The sequence below is a fragment of the Phyllostomus hastatus genome, unplaced genomic scaffold (genome assembly GCF_019186645.2).
Source record: "Phyllostomus hastatus isolate PE091 unplaced genomic scaffold, TTU_PhHast_1.1 phas_contig_90, whole genome shotgun sequence".
Classification (NCBI taxonomy): Eukaryota; Metazoa; Chordata; class Mammalia; order Chiroptera; family Phyllostomidae; genus Phyllostomus; species Phyllostomus hastatus.
The window spans coordinates 4,894,940-4,919,203 of NW_025333984.1; the positions used below are offsets into that span (position 1 = coordinate 4,894,940).

General features: G+C 40.3%; 1 protein-coding gene and 1 long non-coding RNA gene across 2 annotated transcripts in view; one reads left to right on the forward strand and one right to left on the reverse strand.

Moving 5' to 3' along the window:
- Window positions 1-2,554, reverse strand: part of XPNPEP2 (X-prolyl aminopeptidase 2) — a 28,006-nt gene extending 25,452 nt beyond the window's left edge. Inside the window, exon 1 of the mRNA XM_045852317.1 lies at window positions 2,253-2,554. Within this exon, the coding sequence (XP_045708273.1) occupies window positions 2,253-2,301 (49 nt within the window). The 5' untranslated portion in view covers window positions 2,302-2,554. The remainder of the gene's footprint in view (window positions 1-2,252) is intronic.
- Window positions 2,555-6,037: 3,483 nt separating this feature from the next.
- Window positions 6,038-24,020, forward strand: LOC123827715. The gene is made up of 3 exons (XR_006787334.1): window positions 6,038-6,059; window positions 7,153-7,272; window positions 23,837-24,020. It is a non-coding gene; the product is annotated as an uncharacterized LOC123827715 (long non-coding RNA).
- The last annotated feature ends 244 nt before the right edge of the window (window positions 24,021-24,264 follow it).

Here is a 24,264-nt window from a genome sequence, read left to right on the forward strand (position 1 = left end):
TCCTTCCTTTCCTGCAGGCCCTTTATCATTATGATGAGGTTCAACTCCCCTTGAGGATAAAAATAATCACATTTAATAGGAAATCAGGCTGAATTGGTTGGCACTCTGGGTCACAATCAAAGAAACCTGATTCATTGACAAGTGATTGCCCCTTTTGGAAGGGTTTTAGTGCTCATTAAATCAATTTTTTCCCTTCTAATCTAATTGAGTCTCTTCAGGGTCTACTGAACTGGAAAAGTTCTGTGTAAATTAAATTTTTGTAATCAAATTTTCTTTGAAATGCTCTAGAGGATCTCACTAAATAATCACCCTACTTTCATTTTACCCTTCTATAAATCTAATTTCATATATGTTGGGTTTACTTAAATTTAAGGCCTACTTGTACCATTTCTTATAATCCAAATCTCTGCCTATCATTCCAGGCTAGTTTTAAGCATGTAAGACAAGCAATCTCAGTCTAAAATCATCACCTGGTGGGGAAAGATGGGCTAATATTAAAGAATTCCTACTATGTGCTAGAGATACACTGAAGTCAGCAATTTATCTATAGTATCTCATTTGATACCTTTTAACAGTTCTGTGAGGTGGGTATTATTGTCCACTTTCAATGGAGGAGGAAGCTGAAGCCCAGATAAGTTTAGTAACTTGCCCAGGTTTTGCCACCATAAGTCAGTGGTTTGAACCCAAGCTATCTGAATACAAAAAAACCCCAAACACACACACACACACACACACACACACACACACACACACACACACACACACAAACTGACCATGGGAGGGTAGTTCCACAGAAAGGACAGAGCACATGGAAGCTTAGTTTCCAACTTGGCCTGTGCCCCAAATTTGGTATAATTCCAAGGAGAGTCACCCAGTATTCACTGAGCAAACATTTTGTAAGTACCTACTGTATGTCAGGCACTGAGCTAAATACTACAGGTTCTGGGCTCTAAAAGTCCAGTGGTCTCTGAAAGTTCTCCCCTCTATCATCCCACCTTTTAAGGAGGATCTCCCCAGAGGGTAATTGGGGCCTGAGTATGGACAATACCACTGTACTTTTACCTTCTGAGTGAGTTGAAGTACAGATGGGAAAAGGTGACTGGGGTTTAATACCCAATACTATGAATGGTCTTGCTTGGTTGTCTTACTTTTATAAACTCAAGGGGGAGATGAAACCCATCCTATTGATTTAAGAAATTGAACCCTCATTTCTGTGGGAACAGATCTCTGGCAAAATGGTGGCATTAAGATGCCAATATAAGAAGCAAGACTGAGCCCACCTTTGCCCTGTGAACACACAGATAGCTGTTCTCTGAGGTTTAGGCTGTGGCTTTCAAGGTCAAGCTCTGTAGCCAAATCATCTGTGGTTCCTGACACAGGTCCTGATACTGGAAAGGTGCTCAGAAACTGGGTGCTGAATGAATGAGCAAAGTCCTGCTGACAGAGAACAAAGGAATGGAAGGCCTCCCTAAAGCTGGAAGTGGAGTGGGTATGGAGGATGCTGAGCTGGGCAGTTACTGGTAGTTGTGACCAAAGAGAAAAACCAGGGCACCATGGGGGTGACAAAAACCAAGCTTTAATTAGGCTCCTCTGAGCCCTCTTTTTGATTAGTCCTTGACTTTGGCCCAGCAATCTTGTCCTTGCTGGGTCTAAATCTTTCTGTCTTAGCAAGAATCTTGTTAAGTGAGTGTAGAGAGAATCTCCCACCATTAATAACTGATCACCCCTTGATACTTGTTCAAATTCCTCATTCCCACCCTTGATATCTGATCACCCTGGCCTGCCTTCCACAAGAATCCTATTAAGCCACTTTAGTAAGAATCTCCATGACCTTGATGTTTCCTCTTAGGAATTTCCCATCCACTGACCCCCTTACTCTGCTCATTGGCCATCTTTGCTGTATTCAGGGTTGAGTCTAATCTTACTTCCCTATTTAAATGTCCCTATTGCAATAGTCTTGAATAAAATCTTACTTACTTTTTAAAATATGTGCCAGAATAATTTTTTTCATTAACAGGTGGGAATGAAAAGGTGTCAGACCAGACTGGACCTAAGTCTTGAGGGCCCCAAGGACTGGCCCTGTTGTTATTTTTTCCTCAAGACAAGGGCAGGGGGCAAGAGAAAAAGAGACAACCTGGGCAGCAGCCCTCACTCCAACAATTTCTGAGCCCAGAAGTGGAGGCCAGAGCTGCTCTCCAACTGAACTTGTCCTCCCAGCATGGGAAGCAATGGAAAGACCGAAATGCACATACCACAGATGAGGACAAGCCAGTGCCAGCAGCTCCAGGGATCCCAGGCCATGGAGTCTCCAGATGTTGGTGCTAGGTCAGTGGAGGGATGGTGGAAAGTGGATAGGCCTCTTCCTTCCCTGGCCTCTTCCTCCAGACCTTTCCTAGGCAGGAGCAGCCTGGGGTAAGGGCTGGCAATGTGGAGGAGGTACCTGGCTGGTTGATGGAGAGTTCCCCTCTGGTCTGTTGTTTATCAGGGATCCAGGAGTCAAGGTGGGCAGAGAAGCCTCTGCTGGCTCCCAGTCTTCTGGAATAAGGTGTGAGCCTGCCCAGGGCAGAGTCCAAAGATCTGAGACAAAGGAGCAGCAACTGGTTTCAATCAAGTTGCTTCTCCCAGCCCCCTTTAGATACAGCAACCAGCCTCGCCCATTCCTGAATTCCATCCTCCTCCCTTCCTCATCTGTTTCCCATTAGCTTCCCAACTCTAGGCTCTGGCTACAGTCCCACTTTTGCTTCAAGATGGATCTTTATCCTTCCTCCTCTTCTGAGGTGGCCTGTGTCAGAAGAAGTCAGTGCCTTCTCTTCATACTGCCTGGGAAGCACCACTTCACCCCTCGGGGAAGTTGGTTATAGCTGGAGAGTTACTTTCTCGAGCTGGGTTTAGTCCCTTCAGGAAAGCCCATTCTGTAAAATGCTGCCAGCCACTGGCAGAGGGGAAGATTGCCTTTCTCATGGGATTGTTAGTGTCATTCACAACTGGGAGGGGAAAAGACCCAAAGGCCTATTTGAAGGGTTCAAGGGATACTGCTGAAGAGGAAAGAAGACCCAGAGAGGGGAGTTTGGGGCCTCCCAGAAGACAAATTTGGTTAACTGGACATGGGTTTTCTGCCATAGCTTCTAGAACATGGCTTTGATTCCTCTGTAGTCACTCCTAACCAGCATGACTCCCTACAAAGGAAGTGATGAAACTGAAGCCAGCTTTGTCTCCATAGCCACTGCATCAGAGGACTGCTTGCTGCACCAGTGCCAAATCAACTCCCAATAAATGTCCTGCAGAACCATCAGCCAGAAAGGAATACTTCTGAGAGACAAACAGACCCAATGAAGAGGTGCTCACTTAGCCTGGAGAGCCCCAGAGGCAAACCACTCATTCCTTTTTATTTTATTTTTAATGTATTTATACTCTGCTTACATGCACAACAAGTTTAAGGCAGCTTTAAAATAATCCATCCAAATACAATATAACAGACCATTTCAAAGAAGGAAAGGGGGCCTTCCTGAGACTCCCTGAAGGAGGGGAGTTTAAATGAATAAGAAGATTCAGTGAACTCCGCCTCCAGAAATAAAAGCTGAGGGCAGAACTGTCAGCCTCAGAGGATAGACTAGGGACAAGGACTGTGAGAACCCTGTGTGGTTCTGGGCCTGCTAACTCTCCTACTACCTTTACTCTACCCTCTGCCCCCCACCATTCCAAGACTGACAATGAAATTATTCCCAGAGATCAGAGGACTGGAGAAATGCCCCCTTAAATAAGGCCTTTCTGCCTCCTGCATAATACAATATTAGCTGTCTGGAAGAGTAAGCAGGTCAACTTGATGAGGTCATGTTGGGGGCATAGGGCAACGTGGAGAAACAGGAGAGATGAACCTGAAGACAGCTGCCAGGATCAAACAGCCCTCACCAGTGAGCCTAGAAGCTAGACTGCCGGGGTTTCAGTCCCAGCTCCATCACCCACTGGTTGCATGGTACTAGGCTCGTGACTTCACTTCTGTTAGCCCACAGTTTCCTCACCTGTGAAATGGGGTAATAATAGTACTAAGTTCTTAGGGGTGTGATGAGAATTAATGTCCTAAGGAGTCAATGATACATAAGTTTCTGTAGAGCCAAATACGTAACTAGAACTCATACCTGTCTTATCCATACCTTGTTCTTTCTGTCCCTGGCATCCTACACTGCTAAGGTGGTAGTTAATATTATACCAAAGATTAGCTGGGCTGAAGCACCAACTCTGGAAGCAAATAAAACTATAGATGTCTCTCCCAATCTTCTGGACTCTGCCCTGGGGATGGTCTCAGAGGCCACCAAGGCTCTATTTAGTACTCTGGTTCTGTCCTCAGGGTCCCTGCCTTTCCCCTAGTGTCAATCATGACTCACTTGTCTTCCCCCTCAGCTCCTCCCTTATCTTCTTATCTCAAAACCAATGTCTTTAGTCATCAGTTTGGGGAACTTGAACCCAAGTTGGCAACAGGCCTAAAGTAAAAAGCAATGATTCAGGGTGGGGAGGATGAATGACCAAGAGTCCTTGTACCAAAGATGTTTGGAAGGTCACTGGAGTTTTGTTGTGGCCTGCACAGGAAGCCCATCTCTACTTGTCTTACTTTTTGGTCCAAGGCTCACCTCAAAGCCAAATTTCTGAAACTGGATGGTTTCTTCAGGGTCTTTCTTGTTCATGCCTCATTTTCTTTCTTTCTTTCTTTTTTTTTTTGCACCCAGATCCCTCCCCAGGCTTGTCACCCTGCCTTCTGATCTGGATCTGCCCTCTCAGGGCACCCATGCTTGCCTAACTTCCACCAGAATGCACCTATCTCACTTGTATTTTTCTCCCACTCAGTGACAGTAGGTGCTCTGAGTCATAGTTCAGATCACAACAACAGGCAATTTCAGCTCTGTGACTCTGAGAAAATGCCTGTAAAGCAACCAGCTTCCAAGCAACTCTTCTGTGGGACCCTCTGGAAAACTGGAACCCAAGGGAGGCCTAAGAAGTGAAGTGACAGCCAGAAACCTAGAGTGGAAGAGCAATCCTGGCAATCCTGGGAACAGCAAGGGAGCAAATATTGACAGGAGAGGCACAGAAATGGCACCTCAGGCAGTGATCATGGGAAGGGTCAATAGTCAGTGAGCATAGGCAGACAGCCCCATGGCCTATTTTGTCTGATATAAGAACTGCTACTTTACCTTTTTTCATTTCCATTTGCATGAGGTATCTTTTTCCATCTCTTTACTTTCATTCTTTGTGTGTGTCTTTTGATCTGAAATGGGTCTCTTGTAGCCAGCTTATATAAGGGCCTTGTTTTCTTATCTATTATTTTTTTATTATTCTAAATGCAATATTTTCTTAATTTCTTGTTCTAGATGGCTATTGCTAGTGTAGACAAAAACAAAACATATCATCTTGTTTATTTATTCCAGAATTATTTTAATTTCTTGTTTTTCTAGATGTACAATTATATAATTAACAAGAGATCATTTATACTTTCTTTACTAATATTGGTATATTTATTTTTAAATTTTATTTTTAAAGTATATTTTATTGATTATGGTATTATAGTTGTCCCATTTTTTACCTCCCTTTTATTCCCCTCCACCTTGCACCCTGCCTTTCCACCATCATTCCTCCCCCTTAGTTCATGTCCATGGTTCATGAATATAAGTTCTTTGGCTTCCCCATTTCCTATACTATTCTTAACCTTCCCCTGTCTATTTTGTACCTACTAATAATGCTTCTTATTCCCTGTACCATCTCCCCTTCTTTCCCCCTCCCACTCCCCTGTTGCTAACCCTCCATGTGATCACCATTTCTGTGGTTCTGTTCCTGTTCTAGCTGTTTGCTTAGTCTGTTTTTGTTTTAGGTGTGGTTGTTAATGATTGTGAGTTTGCTGTCATTTTACTGCTCATATTTTTTATCTTCCTTTTCTTAGATAAATCCCTTCAATGTTTCATAAAGTAAGGGCTTGGTGATGATGAACTCCTTTAACTTGACCTTATCTGGGGAGCACTTTACCTGCCCTTCCATTCTAAATGATAGCTTTGCTGGATAGAGTCATCTTGGATGTAGGTCCTTGCCTTTCATGACTTGGAATACTTCTTTCCAGCCCCTTCTTGCCTATAAGGGTTTTTAGAAATTAGCTGATTTGAAATAGTCTTACAGGAACTCCTTTGTAGGTAACTGTCTCCTTTTCTCTTGCTGCTTTAAGATTCTCTCCTTATCTTTAATCTTGGGTAATGCAATTATGATATGCCTTGGTGTGTGCCTCCTTGGGTCCAACTTCTTTGGGACTCTCTGAGCTTCCTGGACTTCTTGGAAGTCTCTTTCCTTTGCCATTGGGGAAGTTCTCCTTCATTATGTTTTCAAATAAGTTTTCAATTTATTGCTCTTCCTCTTTTCTTTCTGGCACTGCTATGATTCAGATGTTGGAATATTTCAAGTTGTCCCAGAGGTTCCTAAGCTTCTTCTCATTTTTAAAAATTCCTGTTTCTTCATTCTGTTCTGGCTGAATGTTTCTCTCTTCCTTCTGCTCCAAACCGTTGATTTGAATCCTGGTTTCCTTCCCTTCACTGTTGGTTCTCTGTATATTTTGCTTTATTTCACTTTGCAGTGCCTTTACTTTTTCCTCGGTTTTGTGACCATACTCAACCATTTCTGTGAACATCCTGATTACCAGTGTTTTGAACTCTGCATCTGATAGGTTGTCTATCTCCTTGTTGCTTATTTCTTTTTCTGGAACTTTGATCTATTCTTTCATTTTGGCCATATTTGTCTTGGCACACCTGTTATTTTGTAAGGGGCAGAGTCTTAGGTATTCCCCAGGGCAAAGTAACCCACATCACTGCATTGGGGTGCTGTCTGTGGGGGAGGGGTCAGAGAAGGAGCAATGCAGCTTGTTTGGCTCTCCACTAGCTTTCAGTCACTCCCCCCCCAACTCACAAGCAAAGTGGGCTCTTCTGGCACTGATTCCAGGGTGAGTGGGTCTATGTCTGTTCTAGGATCCTGTAGGTCTATCCAATGAACCCTCCTGTGAGGCTGGGAGTTCCTGCCACTGAAATCCCCCAAAGGTTTTTGTACCCAGAGGTTTTGAAGCTTTCTTTTCACACACTGGAACCCTGGGTTGCATGATCTGTCTCGCTCCCCTGTTGTTCCTCCCAGTTTATCTGCACGCAAGTGTGGGACCACCAGCTGCTGCTTCACCCACCCAGTCCTCCAGCCTCCACCTTACCTCGTGTCCTCTCTGCTGCAGCTGCCTGACTCTTCCCCATCCCCAGATTGGTAAGTCTGGATGAATGTTTCTTCTTTAACTCCTTGGTTGTTGGACTTCCATACAGTTCGATTTTCTGGCAGTTGTGGTTGTTTTTTGCTTTTATATTTGTTGTTGTCCTTCTTTTGATTTTGCAAGGAGGCAAAGTGTATCTACCTACATCTCCATCTTGGCTGGAAGTCCGTAATTTTATTTTTAATTTACAGTTGACATTCAATATTTTATATTGGGTTGGTCAAACCATCTGTTTTGGTTTTTCCAGAAAAGAAAAAACACATCTTTCATTTTCACCAATAACTTAATTGATTTGGATACTTTAAGTATGTCAGCTATCTCCCATGTGGTATGACACTGATTGTTCTCAATTAATGTCTTGATTCAATCACTATCAACTTCAACTGGTCTACCAAACTGTGGAGCAATGTCCAATGAGAAATATCTAGCACAAAACTTCTCAAATCACTTTTGACATGTTCAATCAGTCACAGCCCCTTCTCCATACACTGCACAAGTCTTTTTTTTCCTTTTGCATTGCAGTTGCATTTTTGCCCTTCTTGAAATAATAAAGCATACTATGCCAAAAATATTGAATATTTTCTTCCATCTTCAATATTAAAATGGCTACACAAAAATGAACTATTTTGATGTTTTTTAAAAAGATTTTCTTTATTTATTTTTAGAGAGAGAGGGGGAGGGAGGGAAACATGGATGTGCAAGAGATACATTGATCACCTCCCTCTCACACACCCAAAACTGAGGACCTGACCTGCACCCAAGGCATGTGCCCTGATTAGGAATTAAAGCAGTGACCTCTTGCTTTGCAGGATGGAGCTCAATCCAGTGAGCCACATCAGCCAGGGATGATAAGTTTTTAATGCCCACTGATATGACAGCTGTCACAATACAATCTAACAAATTTGTTTTGAATGAAGTTAAAGACAAATAAGTGCTAGTAGAGTCATCATGAAAAAAAGCAAATGAACTTTTTGGCTAACCCAATATTAGTTTCTGGTGTCGAGCAGAGTGGACAGACTGTCATATACTTTACAAAGTAATCCCCACCCCCATTATTTCAAGTATTCACATAGCACATAGTTTTCTCAATATTACTGACTATATTCTCTGCACTATATTTTATATCCACATGACTATTTTATAACTACCAATTTGTAATTTCTTCACCTTTTTCACCCATCCCTCCAATCTCCCTACCCACTGGCAGCCATCAATGTGTTTACTGTATATATGAGTCTGTTTCTGTTTTGTTTGTTTTATATACTTTGTTCTTTAGATTCTGCATATATGTGAGATCACATGGTGTTTGTCTTTCTCTGTCTAATTTCACTTCACCTAATACCCTCTAGGTCCATCCATGCTGTCACTAATAAGTTTTCATTCTTTTTTATGACTAAGTAATATTCCAATGTATATATGTACTACCACTTTTTAATCCAGTGATCTATTGATGGGCATTTGGGTTACTTCCATATCTTAGCTATTGTAAATAACACTGCAGTGAACATAGGGATGCATATATCTTTTTGAATTAGTGTTTTAGGTTTCTTTGGATATACTGTATACACAGAAGTGGAATTGCTGGGTCATAAGGCTCTTCACTTTTTAATTTTTTGTGGTAACTCCATACTGCTTTCCACAGTGGCTGTGCCAATCTTCATTCCCACCAACAGTGCACAAGGGTTCCCTTTTTAGCCTTTTCAACACATGTTGTTTGTTGATTCACTGATGACAGCCACTGTAACGAGTGTAAAGAAATATCTCATTGTGGTTTTAATTTACATTTCTTTGATGATTAGTGACATTGAGCATCTTTTTAAGTGCATTTTATTGATTATGCTATTACAGTTGTCACAATTTTTCCCCTTTTACCTTCCTACGGTTGGTACCCCCTTCCCTCCAGAAATCCTCTCCTTAGTTCATGTCCATGGGTCATGCATGTAAGTGCTTTGGCTTCTCTACTTCCTATACTATTCTTAACCTTACCCTGCCTATTTTGTACCTACCAATTATGTTTCTTAATCCCTGTACCTTTTCCCCTATTCTTCCCTCAACACCTACTCAATGATAACCCTCCAAATGATCTCCATATCTATGATTCTGTTCTGTTCTAGTTGTTTGCTTGGTTTATTTTGTTTTTTAGATTCTGTTGTTGATAGTTGTTTGTTGTCATTTTACCTTTCATATTTTTATCTTCTTTTTTCTTAAATATGTCCCTGTAACATTTAATATAATAAGGGCTTAGTGATGATGAACTCCTTTAGTTTTACATTGTCTGGCAAGCACTTTATCTGCCCTTCAATTCTAAATGATAACTTTGCTGAATGAATAATCTTGGTTGTAGGTCCTTCCTTTTCATCACTTTGAATACTTCTTGCCAGTCCTTTCTAGCCTGCAAAGTTTCTTTTGAGAAATCAGCTGATAGTCTTCCTAACCTCTATTAAAAATAATAAACAACACAATGGAAAACAGGCAAAAATAATGAACATGTATTTTACAAAGGAAGGAAACCAAATAATAAACTATCAGACTATGGAAACTCCTTTGTAGGTAACTCTGCTTTTCTCTTGTTGCTTTTAAGATGCTCTCTTTAACTTTTGGCATTTTAATTATAATGTGTCTTGGTATGGTCCTCTTTGGGTCCAACTTGTTTGGGATGCTCTGTACTTCCTGGACTTATATGTCTATTTCCTTTGCCAAATCAGGGAAGTTTTCTTTCATTATTTCTTTCAAATAAGATTTCAATTTCATGTTCTTCCTCTTCTCCCTCTGGCATACCTATGATTTGGATGTTGACACATATGGAGATGTCCCAGATTCTTCTTATTCTCTCCTCATTTTTTTTTTTGAATTCTTGTTTCTTAATTCTGTTCTGGTTGACTGTAATTCTTCCTTATGTTCCAAATCTTTGATTTGAACACCAGCTTCCTTCCTGTCACTGCTGGTTCCCTGTGGATTTTTCTTTATTTTACTTAGTGTAACCTTCATTTTTCCCTTTATGCTTTTACTGTACTCAATGAGTTCTCTGAGCATCCTGATCACCAGTGTTTTGAACTCTGCATTGGATAGGTTGGCTATCTCCATTTCATTTAGTTCTTTTCTGGGGTTTCGTTCTGTTTTTTTTGTTTTTGTTTTTGTTTTTAATTTGGGCTATATTTCTTTGTCTCCTGTATTTGCAGCCTTCTTGTGTTTGTTTCTGTGTACTAGGTAAAGCTGCTTTGACTCTCTGTTTCAGCGCACCTGTTAAATTGTATGGGGTGGAGTCTTAGATATTCACGTTGGCGGGGAAACCTACTTCACTGTTTTGTGGCTCTGTATGTAGGGGAGGGATTGGAGTAGGAACAATGCTGCTGGAGGCTTTCTCCGCACTCACCCCACTTCCAGTTACTTTACCTACTTCCTGTATGCAACTGGCACCCCTCTACTCTTGCCTTGGTGTTGGTTTCCAGAGTGGGTGCGTTTCCGTACATTCTAGGACCATGTGGGCCCTTTAAACAGACTCTCTTGAGACACTGGCAGTTTCTCCCATCACTGCAACTGCCACTGGTATTTGCAGTCAGAAGTTGTGAGGTTTTATTTTCCCAGTGCTGGAACCCTAGGCTGTGAGGTCTGGCCTGGGGCTAGGATCACTTGCTTCCCAGGTATCCTTCCTGATTTTTATTCACCACATGTGAATGTGGGACTGCCCATTCCACTAGCCGCTGCTGCCGCCTCACTGTCACCACATTGTGTCCTCTCTGTCCTGGCTCCCTGTCTCTGCCTCCCTACCCTTCTGGATGAATATGGCTTTAAATCCTTGGTTGTTGGACTTCCATACAGTTTGATTTCTGGCAGTTCTGGTTTTCTTTTTTCTTTTTTGAGGTTAGTTGTGATCTTTCTTATGATTGTGCAAGGAGGCAAAGTGTGCCTACCTATGCCTCCATCTTGACCTGAAGTTGAGCATCCTTTCATATGTCTACTGATCATCTATATGTCCTCTTTCAAGAAGTGTCTATTCAGGTCATCTCTCCATTTTTTATTGGATTGTTTGGGTTGTTTTTGTGTTCAGTTGTATGACTTCTTTATAAATTTTAGATATTAACTCCTTATCAGATCTATCATTGGTGAATATGTTTTCCCATTCAGTATATTGCCTTTTCATTTTATTAATGGTTTCCTTTGCTGTGCAAAATCTTTTTACTTTGATGTAGTCCCATTTGTTTTCTTCTTTTGTTTTTCTTGCCTGAGGAGTTATATTGAAAAAATATTGCTAAGAAAAATGTAAGAGACTATACTACCTATGTTTTCTTCTAGGAGTTTAATGGTTTTGAGTCTTACATCTACATCTTTAATCCATTTTGAGTTTATTCTTGCATATTTGTGGTGTAAGAAGGTGGTCTAATTTAATTTTTTGCATGTATTTGTCCAGATTTTCCAAAACCATTTATTGATTAGACTGTCTTTATCTCATTGTATGTTTTTGCCTCTTTTTTTCATATATTAGTTGACTATATAGGCATGATTTATTTCTGAGCTCTCTATTCTGTTCCAGCGATCTACATGCTTGTTTTTAATGCCAGTACCATGCTGTTGTGATTACTGTAGCTTTGCAGTATAGTTTAATATCAGGTAGCATGATACCTTGACTTTGTTCTTCTTTCTCAAGATTGCTGTGGCTGTTCAGGGTCTTTTGTGGTTCTATATAAAATTTTGAATTATGTGTTCAAGTTCTCTGAAAAAGGCCATTGGTATATTGACAGGAATTGTCTGGAATCTGTAGATTGCCTTGGGTAGTATGGGCATTTTAATGATGTTAATTCTTCTTATACATTAGTACAGTATATGCTTCTGATTATTTGTATATTTAATTCCTTTCTTCGATCTCTGATAATTTTCCAAATACAGGTCTTTTACCCCCTTGGTTAAATTTATTCCTAGGTTCATTTTTAAAAAGATTTTATTTATTTATTTTTGAGAGAGTGGAAGGGAGGGAGAAAGAGAGAGAGAAAAACATCAATGTGTAGTTGCCTCTCACATGCCCCCTACCAGGGACCCAGCTCACAACCCAGGCATGTGCCCCAACCTGGAATCAAAACAGTGAGCCTTTGGCTTGCAGGCTGGCACTCAATCCACTGAGCCACACCAACCAGGTCTAGGTTCATTTTTTTCATGCAATTGTAAATGGGATTGTTTTCTTAGTTTTCCTTTCTGATAGTTCATTATTGCTGTATAAAAATACAACTGACTTCTGGATATTTGTTTTGTATTCTGCTACTTTACTGAATGCATTTATTGTTCCAAAAGTTCTTTGGTAGAATCTTTAGGGTTATCTATATATAGTGCTATTGTTACAGAACAGAACAAGGGGGGTCTTGGACGATATATTATTATTGAAAGAAGGCCCTGGGTCCATTATGTCCGCCGCCCGAGGAAAGACATCTCTCAATGCCAGAGATTCGTGAAAAGGAAAGGAAATGTTTATTTAATGCTATACAAACTTCAAGTAGTGACCTAATGTCTTTATCAAAAACCCCAAAGTCCCCCCAAAACACCCACAAACAGACACAGTCCTTCCTTCCTTCCCCCCTTTGCCCAGTCCAGAGTACCGAATTTCAGGGAAGGAAAATGAAGTCCATGGCTCAGACAGTCCTCTGGTTCTTAGTCCTCCTTCTCGACTGGGAGACCTCCCTGGGTTCCCGGCACCCTCGGCTGAGTCGCCAGGATCTTTGCTAAAACCAGGTGGTGGTTCCCCCCTTCTAAAGCTGCGGGGGTCCCCACTCCGTCCAGGCCTCGTGGTTCTCTCTCTCTGGGATGCGGGAGTCTCCACTCTGCTAAAGACGCATGGTTCTCTCTCTCAGGGCTGCGGGAAGGGGAGAGCCCCCACTCTGCCAAAGCCGCATGGTTCTCTCTCCTAAAGCAGCACGGTTCTCTCTGGGATGCAGGAGTCTCCACTCCGTCAAAGCCGCGTGGTTCTCTTTCCTATGGCTGCGGGAAGGGGAGAGTCCCCACTCTGCCAAAGCCGCGTGGTTCTCTTTTCTATGGCTGCGGGAAGGGAGAGTCCTCACTCTGCCAAAGCCGCGTGGTTCTCTTTTCTAATGGCCGCCAAGTCTGGCCGCCAAGTCGCGGGTTAGATCCCCGTGGCCAATCTTCCTCTGCAGCCTCATTTCTGACTCCTCCCACACTCGGCTTCACATGCCGGAACTCGTATCCTTCCAGCTTTACTGGGCTGCCATCTTGAGTCTGGGCAGGTGTGGCCCCATGTCCTGGAGCCAATCTTCTCCGAGCTCCCACGCAGGCGCTGTAGCTTGGGGGGTGGGGAATCTGCCCCAGTCACGTGTTGGTGGGGAAGTTACTTCCATTCCCCTGGCTCAGAGATGATCACAGCTATTTAACATATCTAAGCGACCAGCCAAAGGCTATAGATATGTTAAATGACCACGCCAGAGTGTAGCTGCAAGGCTGTTGCTATGCAAAACAGCTCTCAATGGCCTTGCTCCATTTGTCCCTTCCCCCAACCCACACCCTGGGTTGGGGGATGGAGACATCTTAAAATCTCCTGGACACCTTAAGTTCTGGACCCCATTTCAAATGTCCATTTGGGGTCCCCCCCTCTTGGCTGCACCCTGTAACACTATGTCATTCTCAAATAATGGCAGTTTTACTTTTTCCTTTTCAAGTTAGATGCTTGTATTTCTTTATCTTGTCTGATTGCTGTGGCTAAGACTTTTAGTATTACATTGAATAAGAGTGATGAAAGTGGACATCCTTATCTTGATTCTGATCTTAAGGATAACACTTTTAGTTTTTTTCCCATTAGGTATGATGTTAGCTATGAGTTTGTCATATATAACCTTTATTATGTTAAGGTATGTTCCCTGTATTCCTATTTTGCTAAAGGTTTTCATCATAACTGGGTGCTAGGATTTGTCAAATGCTTTTTCTACAACTATTGATATTTTCCTGTAGTTTTTATCCTTCATTTTGTTTATGTGGTATATCGTGTTACTTGATTTGTGAATATTGAACCAATCTTAAATCCCAGGAATTAATTCCACTTGATCATGGTTATGATCTTTTTAATGTATTGCTGAATTCAGTTTGCTAATATTTTGTTGAGGATTTTTACATTTATGTTCATGAGAGATATTGGCCTATAATTTTCTTTTTTAAAATATATTTTATTGATTATGCTATTATAGTTGTCCCATTTCGCCCCCTTTAATCCCCTCCATCCATCCCCCTTTTCCATCTGCATTCTCCTCCCCCCTTTGTTCATGTCTATGTGTCGTACATAAAACTTCTTTGGCTTCCACATTTCCTATACTATTTTTTAACCTCCCCCTGTCTATTTTGTACATAATTTATGCTTCTCATTCCCTGTACCTTTTCTCCCATTCTCCCCCTCCCATTTGCCACCAATAACCCACTATGTGATCTTCATTTCTGTGATTCTGTTCCCATTCTAGTTGTTTGCTTAGTTTTTTTTTTTTTAGGTTCAGTTGTTGATAGTTGTGAGTTTGTTCTCATTTTACTGTTCATATTTTTGATCATCTTCCTTTTCTTAGATAAGTCCCTTTAAGTTGACCTTATCTGGGGAGCACTTTATCTGCCCTTCCATGCTAAATGATAGCTTTGCTGAATAGAGTAATCTTGGATGTAGGTCCTTGGCTATCATGCCTTTGAATACTTCTTTCCAGCCCCTTCTTGCCTGTAAGGTTTCTTTTGAGAAATTAGCTGATAGTCTTATGAGAACTCCTTTGTCAGTAACACTCTCCTTTCCTCTTGCTGTTTTTAAGATTCTCTTCTTATCTTTAATCTTAGGTAACTTAATTATGATGTGTCTTGGTGTGTTCTGCAGTACTAAAAGTCTTAACCACGGCAATCAGACAAGATTAAGAAATAAAAGCATCTAATTTGGGTCCAACTTCTTTGGGACTCTCTGGGCTTCCTGGACTTCCTGGAAGTTTATTTTCTTTGCCAGATTGGAAATTTTCACTCATCATTTGTTCAAATAAGTTTTCAATTTCTTGCTCTTTGTCTTCTCCTTCTGACAGCCAGCCCTATGATTCGGATGTTGGAGCACTTAAAGTTGTACCAGAGGTTCCTAAGCCTCTTCTCATTTTTTTTTTTTTGAATTCTTGTTTCTTCATTCTGTTCTGGTTAAACATTTATTTCTTCCTTTTGTTCCAAATTGTTGATTTGAGTCCTCGTTTCCTTCCCTTCATTGTTGATTCCCTGTATATTTTGCTTTATTTTCATTTGAGTAGCTTTCATTTCTTCCTTTATTTTGCAACTGAGCTCAATGAATTCTGTGAGCATCCTGATTACCACTGTTTTGAACTCTGCATCTGATAGGTTGTCTATCTCCTCATCGCTTATTTATTTTTCTGGAGTTTTGATCTGTTCTTTCACTTAGGCTGTATTTCTTTGTCTCAGGACACCTGTTGCATGGTAAGGGATGGAGCCTTAGGTATTCACCAGGGTGGGGCAACCCTCTTTAATGCATTGTGGTGCTGTCTGTGGAGGAGGGGTCAAAGAGGAAACAATGCTGCTTGCTAGGCTCTTGTCCCATTTTCCATCAATTCCCTTGCTTCCCACAAGTGGATTGTGCCCTTTCAGGTGCTGATTCACAGGTGGGTGGGTTTTTGTACATTTTAGGACCTTATAGGCCTCTCTGATGGATTCTTGTGTGAGACTGGAAGTTTCTCCCAGTGCTGCAACACCCACAGATTTTTCATCTGAGCTAGAGGTTTTGAGTCTTTAGTTTCCCATAACCCTGTGTTGCATGGTCTGTCTCACTCCCTTGTTGTTCCTCCCAGCTTATCTGCACACAAACATAGAATCACTCATGTGGTCCACTGCCTTGCCTTGCCTGCCTTGCTGCACATCCTCTCTGACCCAGCTGCCTGTCTCCACCCCTCCTACCAATCTGGATGAATATTTCTTTAACTCCTTGGTTGTTGGACTTCTGTGCAAATGATTTTCTGGCAGTTCTGGTTGTTTTTTTTTTGTTTTTAAATTGGTCATTATCCTTCTTTTGGTTGTGTTGAGGAAGCGAAGCTTTTCTGCCTATGCCTCCATTTTGGCCAGATGAACTTATTCCTCTCTTTTTTTCTTAATTAATTTGTTTTAAGGTTTGTCAATCTTGTTTATCAGTTTAAAGAACTAGTTCTTGGTTTAATTGATTTTTATGTTGTTTTGCTCTATTTTGTTTTTTTCTTCTCTTATCTTTATTATTACCTTTCTTCCACTCAATTTGGTCTTTGTTGTTCTGTTTCTAGTTACTTTAGCTGTGAGGTTTGATTATTTATTTTAGATTTTCTTATTTCTTGGGGTCTGCCTGTATTGCTATTAATTTCCCTCTTAGGACTTCTTTTGCTATGTCCCATACATTTTGAATTGTTGTGTTTTCATTCTCATTTGTTCAAATTATCTTTTTATTTCTTCCTTCATCTCCTTTTTAACCAATTTACTGTTTAGTAACCTGTTATTTAGCCTCTATGTATTTGTGTGTTTTTCAGTTTTTTTCTTGTAATTGATTTCTAGTTTCATACCATTGTGGTTGGAGAAGATGCTTGACATGACTTCAATCTTTTGAAATTTATTGAGACTTGTTTTCTGGCCTAATATATGGTCTATCCTGGAAAATGTTTCATGTGGACTTGAAAAATAATATATATTCTTTCTCTAACAGATGCCTTGGGGTGAGATACTCTAAAACTATTAATTAAATCCATCTGATCTAGTGCATTTTTAAGGCAGCTTTTTCCTTGTTGATTTTCTGTTTAGAAGATCTATCTAGTGATATCAATGGGGTGTTAAAGCACCTTACTATGACAGTATTACTGTCAATCTCTCCCTTTATGGCCATCAATAGTTGCTTTATATAGTTAGGCACTCCTCTTTGGGGTGCATAAATGTTTACAAGGGTTATATCCTCTTGTTTGATTGAGTCTTTTATCATTACGTAATGTCCTTCATTGTTCTAAGGGTGGAATTGCTGGGTCATATGGTATTTCTGTTTAACTTTTCATGGAGTCAGTAAACTGTTTTTCACACCATTTTACATTCCTACTAGCAATGTACAAGGGTATCAATTTCTTCACTGCCTCCCACCATTATTTATTCTCTGTTTAAAAAAATTCTAGCCATCATAATGGGTGTGAAGTGGTATCTCATAGTTTAGATTTTTTTCCTAATGACTAATAATGCTAATCACATTTTCATGTGTTTGTTGGTCATTTGTATATCTTCTTTGGAAAAATATCTATTCAAGCCCCTTGCCCATTTTAAAATAGTTTTGTTTGTTTGTTGTTGGGTTGTGAGATATATATATTAGACTGTAAGCTTTTATCAGATATATGGTTTGCAAATATTTTCTCTCAGTTTGCAGCTGTCTTCACTTTCTTGATAATGCCTTTTGATAAACAAAAGTTTAAATTTTGATAAAGTCTAATTTTTTAATTTCTTCTTTTGTTGGTTTTGTTTTTGGTGTCACATGTAAGAATTCATTGCCAAATTTAAGGTCATAAAGATTTCTCTTCATGTTTTCTCCTAAGGATTTTCTCATATTTAGGTTGTTGATTCATTTTGAGTCAATTTTTGTATAATGACCTTGTCACCCTTGTCAAAAATTATTTGGCCGTACCTGTAAGGGTTATTTCTGGATTATGCATTCTATACCATTGGCTTGTGTGCCTGTCTTCATGCCAGTACCACAATATTTTTTTGCTGTAGCTTTGCAGTAAGTTTTGAAACCAAAGTGTGACTCCTTCAAGTTCATTATTTTCCTTGAAGATTTTTTGTTTATCCAGGCTTCTTTGTAATTCCACATGTATTTGATGCTCAGTTTTTCCACTTCTGCAAAAAAAAATCCCATTGGAATTTTGATAGATATTGCATTGAATTTTTAGATTTATTTAAGATAGTATTACTACTTAACAATATTTAGTCTTCTAATCCATGAACACAGAAGATCTTTGCATTTGTTTAGTCCTTCTTCAATTTATGTAAACAATGTTTTGTGTTTTTCAGTATACAAGTTTTTTCACCTCCTTGATTATATATATTGATAGCTGTTTTATTCTTTTGCATGCTATTATTGATGAAATTGTTTTCTTAAGGTGTTTTTGGATTGTTTGTTGTTAATGTATAAAAACATGAGATCCTTACCTGCCATGTAAGCAGCTCACCTACCCTGAGACTTCCAGAATGTAAGAGAGCTCAAACTAGCCCATGCAGAGAGGTGGTGTGGCAAGGCCCCAAGACCATATGAAGAGAGATGCCTGACCAACCCCAAATGCTCCAGCCACCTCCCTACTCACAATGATCCAACTCCAGCCACTCTCTGACTGTACCAATATGAAAGAACTTGAGGAAGACTACTCAGCCCCTGAATTCCTAACCCACAGAAATTATGAGATAATACAATGATTTCTGTTGTTTTAAGCCTCTAAGTTTTAGGGTGACTTTTTAATTACAAGCATAGAAATAGATGACCAGAACATACTTTAAATGATAAAATCTAAAGAACCATTTTAAAGGGCACTGACCTTTCTGTGGAAGTTGATCTAGTAGTACTGTTCTCTTTCTTTGACTTCCTTGACAATTTTTTTTCTGGTTTTACTCTATTCATGTCTGCTTCATCTTAGTCATCTACCTACACTCCTTTGATTCTACCTTCTCCTTAAATATTCATGCTCTGGTGTCAGCCTTGTTCTTTTCTCTTGTATTTCACCATCCCTGGAAAGATTTACAAGTTGATGCCAGTTCAGACTTGTTTCTTCAGCTCTAGACTCATAAAAGCAATTGATCACTAACTATCTCTACCTGGCTATCTCACATTCACAGTGTCCAAAACGAATTTCTTCATTTCCTCCATATCCCAACATGTTCCTCATCCAATTATGTTCAGTGTTTCTATTTTAATGATTATCATCACTTTACACCCAGTTGCCCAATACAGAATGTTGATAATCATTTCAGACCCTTTCTTCTCTACTGCCATCACATTCAGTAACCGTATTTTGTCAAGTCCACTTCCTAAATACATCTAAAGATAATTGTGATTATTTTCTGCAATATCTGTGCTCTCCCCTAATCAACACAAATCTACACACTATGAGTTTGGAGCTATTTTCTTCAGTAAATAAGGTGAGCTGCTAGAGCCATACAGATCTAACTGCAAAGTTTCTGTTCTCAACCACTGACTATGATGAGGAGGCTAGTTTGGAGGCAATAGAGTAGATGCAGACAAACCAGTGGGGGTCTGTAGCAATTGCCACATCTCTGCCACTCACTGGCTCTGTGACCATATGCAAGACATTTACTTCTCTGAATCTCAGTTCCTTCATCTGCAAAATGGGGATAATAATTTTATCTACTTCTGAGGTTGTTTCCAGGATTCAAGAAGATAATACCTGTGCAATATTTAGCATATTGCCCTGCACACAGAAAGTGCTCAATAAATGATTGCTGAATTTTTTAGAAGGAGGCTTAGATGAGAAAATATGACTCACTCTAGCAGTTCACCTTCTTTGTTGAAGACAACAGTTCCAAACTCATGGGACACACCAGCTATGGCTTGGATATATTGTGTGTAAGTAGGAAAGACTATGTGTGCATTTATGCTGATTAAAGTTGAATGTGTATTTGCAGAAGATGTATTCTTGAGGTCAGGCTAGCACCTAGAGACTGGAGAAATTTAAAGATGCTTGGTGGCTGACTTAACTTGCCCAACTGGGGCCAGCATATCTGGAGACAGACAGCAGAGGGCAGCAGAGGTTGATGCAATCACAGTTCCCTGGGTTGGAGTAGGGTAAAGAAGAGAAACCTAAAAAAATTAGGGTTCTAATTCCAAATATGGGGTGGGCTGGGGATGCTATCCAAAGAAGAGAAGAACTCTTGGGATTACTATCCCTTAAGATCTGGGATGAACATGGTTAAAGAAGTAGGGCAGTTTGCAAGGGGCCAAAGGGGCTAGAATTTAAGGGTGGGAGTTGTATGAGTGAGTTGGAATGTTAGCAAGTATATTAAGTAAAATGCCTTTATCCTAGTGTTCTATTTGGGCTTTCTCACTTTTCTCAAAGTCTCATTGGTCCTTATAAGGAAAAAGTTACCAACTAGGGTCTCTGGAGGGTAGAGATGCAGGTTTGATGATGAATTCGTAGTACAGGTAGGGATCACTTCCCTAAGGCATGGACGGAAGAAGCCTCAGGTTCATGAGGAACTGAAAGCCCAAGAGAAATGATTTGCCTAAGGTCATATAGTTAAGATTTAAAGTAAAAGTCAATACTTACTGAGACCCCATAGGCACTGCTGAACATATTACATGCATAACCTCACTTAACCCTCACAATACTGTATCAGACGGAATCAAATGTTTTATTACCACATTTTACAGATGAGGAAGTTGCAGCTCAGAAAAGCTAAGCCATTTGCCCAAGGTGCTGGCAGGATGTAAACCCAGGCAGCCTGACTCCAGTGCCTGTTCTATTAACCATTCAATTTCTGTAACTTACCTGGACCAAGGGTTAGGTCTCTAGACTCCCAAGTCAGGGCTTTTATCCTTAACACACAGTATTTTGGATGGAAATACAACTTTAGTAAGTCATATATTGGTCTTAAATTAAGTGTAATAGTGAGGCAGTTTGCTACTTTATATGGATTCTCAGCTAATTGTTTTGTAAAGTAAATACCCCCATTTAAAAAAATCTCCTCTCATCCATAATTTACCTGCTTTCTGATGTTGCTATATTGTGCGAACTGTCTGGGGGATATGTGGTTGGCTTGCTTCCTACAGAGCACTCATGTTCTTCTTTATGAGCCTGCTCTGGCTCTCTACTGGGCTACTTCCTACACCAGATTGTCAGTGTGGGTTCAGAGAGAGTTAAACCAATGGAACTTTTTAGGTAATCCTCTATTTTGTTTTCCTTATTATTGAGCAAGCAACCATTCTTACTTTTATTGATTGTTTGTCTGCATAAAAGTGTGCATGAACACATTCATTCATTCAATATTGCTGAGCACATACTATGTGTCAAGTATTACACTAGATCTTGGAGGGTACAATGATGAACAAGACATGCACAGTCCCTGCTTTCATGGAATTTTGAGTCTAGAAAGAAAGTATTTTAGCTTCAAATCATTCTCTCTCAAGTGCCCGTAACTAGAATTGGGAATCACCCATCTTCTCCAATTCTATTTCCTTAGCTTGAGCTCTCACCATCTGTCTCTTCTTTGGTCATTGCAGCTGGCCTGCAGTGTCTGCTTCCTCCCAACACCCACCCCCACCTTGGCCTGCACAGTGCAGACAGCAGCAGACAGACTCCACCTTTGAAAACATCCCTTTCAACATGTCACATCCTTCCCTTGACCAACCTGTTCAAATCCTTCAATGACTCCCCATTTCCTGTCAATTGGGGTCCAAATTCCTTCACAATATGGCCAGAGTCCTCTCCTCCCTGCTCTTATTTCCTACATGTCCCTCTGCTCTAGTAGGGAGGGTCTTCTTAATATGCACATTGTCATCTCATTCCTCATATGTACTTCAGTTCTATCTCTGCAAATCCTACATGGCCTTCAAAAGATCCAGTCTTTTTTCTTCACTATGAGTTGTAATTAAAGAATTATCTCAGAAAAAAAAAGAAAATCCAGTCTTCTGCAGAAAGCTTTCCCTAAAAACTACCCCCCTTCTCTGTTCTCTCTGTGATCCTGAGCCCAAGTCCTGGCTGGTATGAAGATCAAACGAGACCCCATCATGGGCAAATGTTTTTTATTGCATAACACAAGGCTGTCTTCATATTGGTTCTTATATCTATCATTTAATGAGCATGTGTTTTCTGCCAGACAGCACGGACAATGGTTCACAGATATCATCTCATTGAATCCTTATAACATGCTATATAAAATAGACAATATCTCTTAGACTCAGTATCCAGAGGGGGAAACTGAGGCTCAGAGAAGTTAAATATATGGTCCAAGATCACACTTCTGGGAGGTCCACCTGGGAAGCTTGTCCTCTCTCAAGAGATAGTCCTTTGGTCTGAGCTGGTTTGAGTCTCAATTCTGCTCTTTTTAACTCCATATAATGAAATCTATATGGTATTTGAGGGGTTTTTTTTACACTGTGTTTTTTAAAGTTCTATTGATATCACCCTGGTCCAACTCTCTGCTTCTATTTTATTATTATTTTATTGTTGTAAGCTACCTTAAAGTCTTTGGGAAATGAGATGTACTTCTCCTTTCTCTATTCCCAGTGTCCAGTAAAGAAGTGGGCACTGCTACTGGGTGATCATCATTGTCCAACCCTGTGCTTTGTAAAGGCTTAAGGAAATGGCCATCTAAGTTAGAAGCCAAAGGTCAGTTCCTTCTGTGAAATAAAAGGGCAGAGATTCTGTACCAGGTCTTCTAGAAAAATGTCATACTGTGGCATGGAATCTATTTCCTGCCACGTTTTATTTTTATTTTTAAAGAACCATCAGGTGGTAATGAATGATTCATGCTTTACTTACTCTTCTTGTTTATTTCCCTTCCTCGACCTTCAGATATTTTTCTCCTTAATGTTTGTTCCGGGTTTTGATAAAGCACTGAGGTATTTCACTTGTGTTGGTAACTCCCCCCACCCCAATGTCTTCTTAAGAAAAAAAAAGTAAAAGGAAATGACAGTATTCCAGAACCATCTTTTATTCCATGAGTGGAAGGATTGCACCTGCTACATCTAAGGTCACTTCTATGATTTCCTTTTACAGTAAAACTTCATGAGAAGACACCCCAGGAGTACCAAATGGCTATTGGGTGGGAGGCAGTATCTGGCCTTACTTTGGCCAGTTTGGGCAGAAAGAGGCTTCCAAATATAAATAGGCTCCTTGAGCTGAGTGTCCATACTTCAAGGCAGCACCATTCACATACAAACGGTTGATGTTGGGGGTTCTTTTCATTTCCTTAAGTCAGGTTTCCTAAGACCTCCATTAAGCTATGACTTGTTAACTTATTTGGTGTTACCGTGAATTATTCAAAGCAATAAAGCTTCATTTCTTTACAAGTAACCTCCGTACAAATGGTTCACTAATTTGAAGGGCTACTTCCAATTAGTATTAGTTTGACTAAGTGAGGTTGGACTGCGTTTAATAGCAATTTATTGATTTCTTCCACCATTCACATCAATCTCTCTAGGAAAGAATTCTTTTTTACAGCCCCAGCCCTCCAAGAAGTGAGCTTTCCCTCAGCAACAAAGATGTGTTGTCAACTCACCTGTCCTTGAGTTAGAAATCTAGCAATAGAGATTCCTTTGCACTGACACATCCACATGCTTGTAGTCGTGTGTGTGTGCGTGTGTGTGTGTGTGTGTGTGTGTGGTTAAAAACATGGGTTGAAGTTTACGGTCACTATATGGCTGGGATAGAGGATTGGTTTTGTGTGGTGCAGTCCAAATGCTTTACCTCTCTAAGTTTGAGTTACCTCATTCTGCACTTGTATACTCAGTCTATGAACAAGATTAAGTAGCCAGGGTTAGGGCTCAGTCTGTGGATGAAGAACTAACTGAAATGTCTTCCTTTTTTAATTTCAACTGCCTGCTTACAGGTAACGCTATGCTCTACCCTACTGAACTTAAGTCACAAGACACTATACAGCTAGAAGAGAATGGAATTATGGGACAAAAACATTTAACAAGATGGAAAAAGATACTGGATATTCCCGGCCCAGTACTTAAATACTTTCTGTAAAGAAGACAAAGAGAGGCTCATTTCCACAGTCACTGGTGTAGCAAGGAATTCTCAGGTTCGAAATAAATACTATTTGAAATGAGGGTCTTTCTTTGCTGTGAATTTTGCTCGGGGAGACTTTGGCTATGGGATGCTGGCAAAGTATAATTGTATTTCAGTGAAGCTGTCTTTTCTCTGCCTACACTAAGGGTGGGGAGGAAAGGAGATGGGCTGGGCCACCTTGGCCATGTTTAAGTTACCAAATGACAATAGAATTCCTGCTTAGAATATTAGGGAAATGGGTTT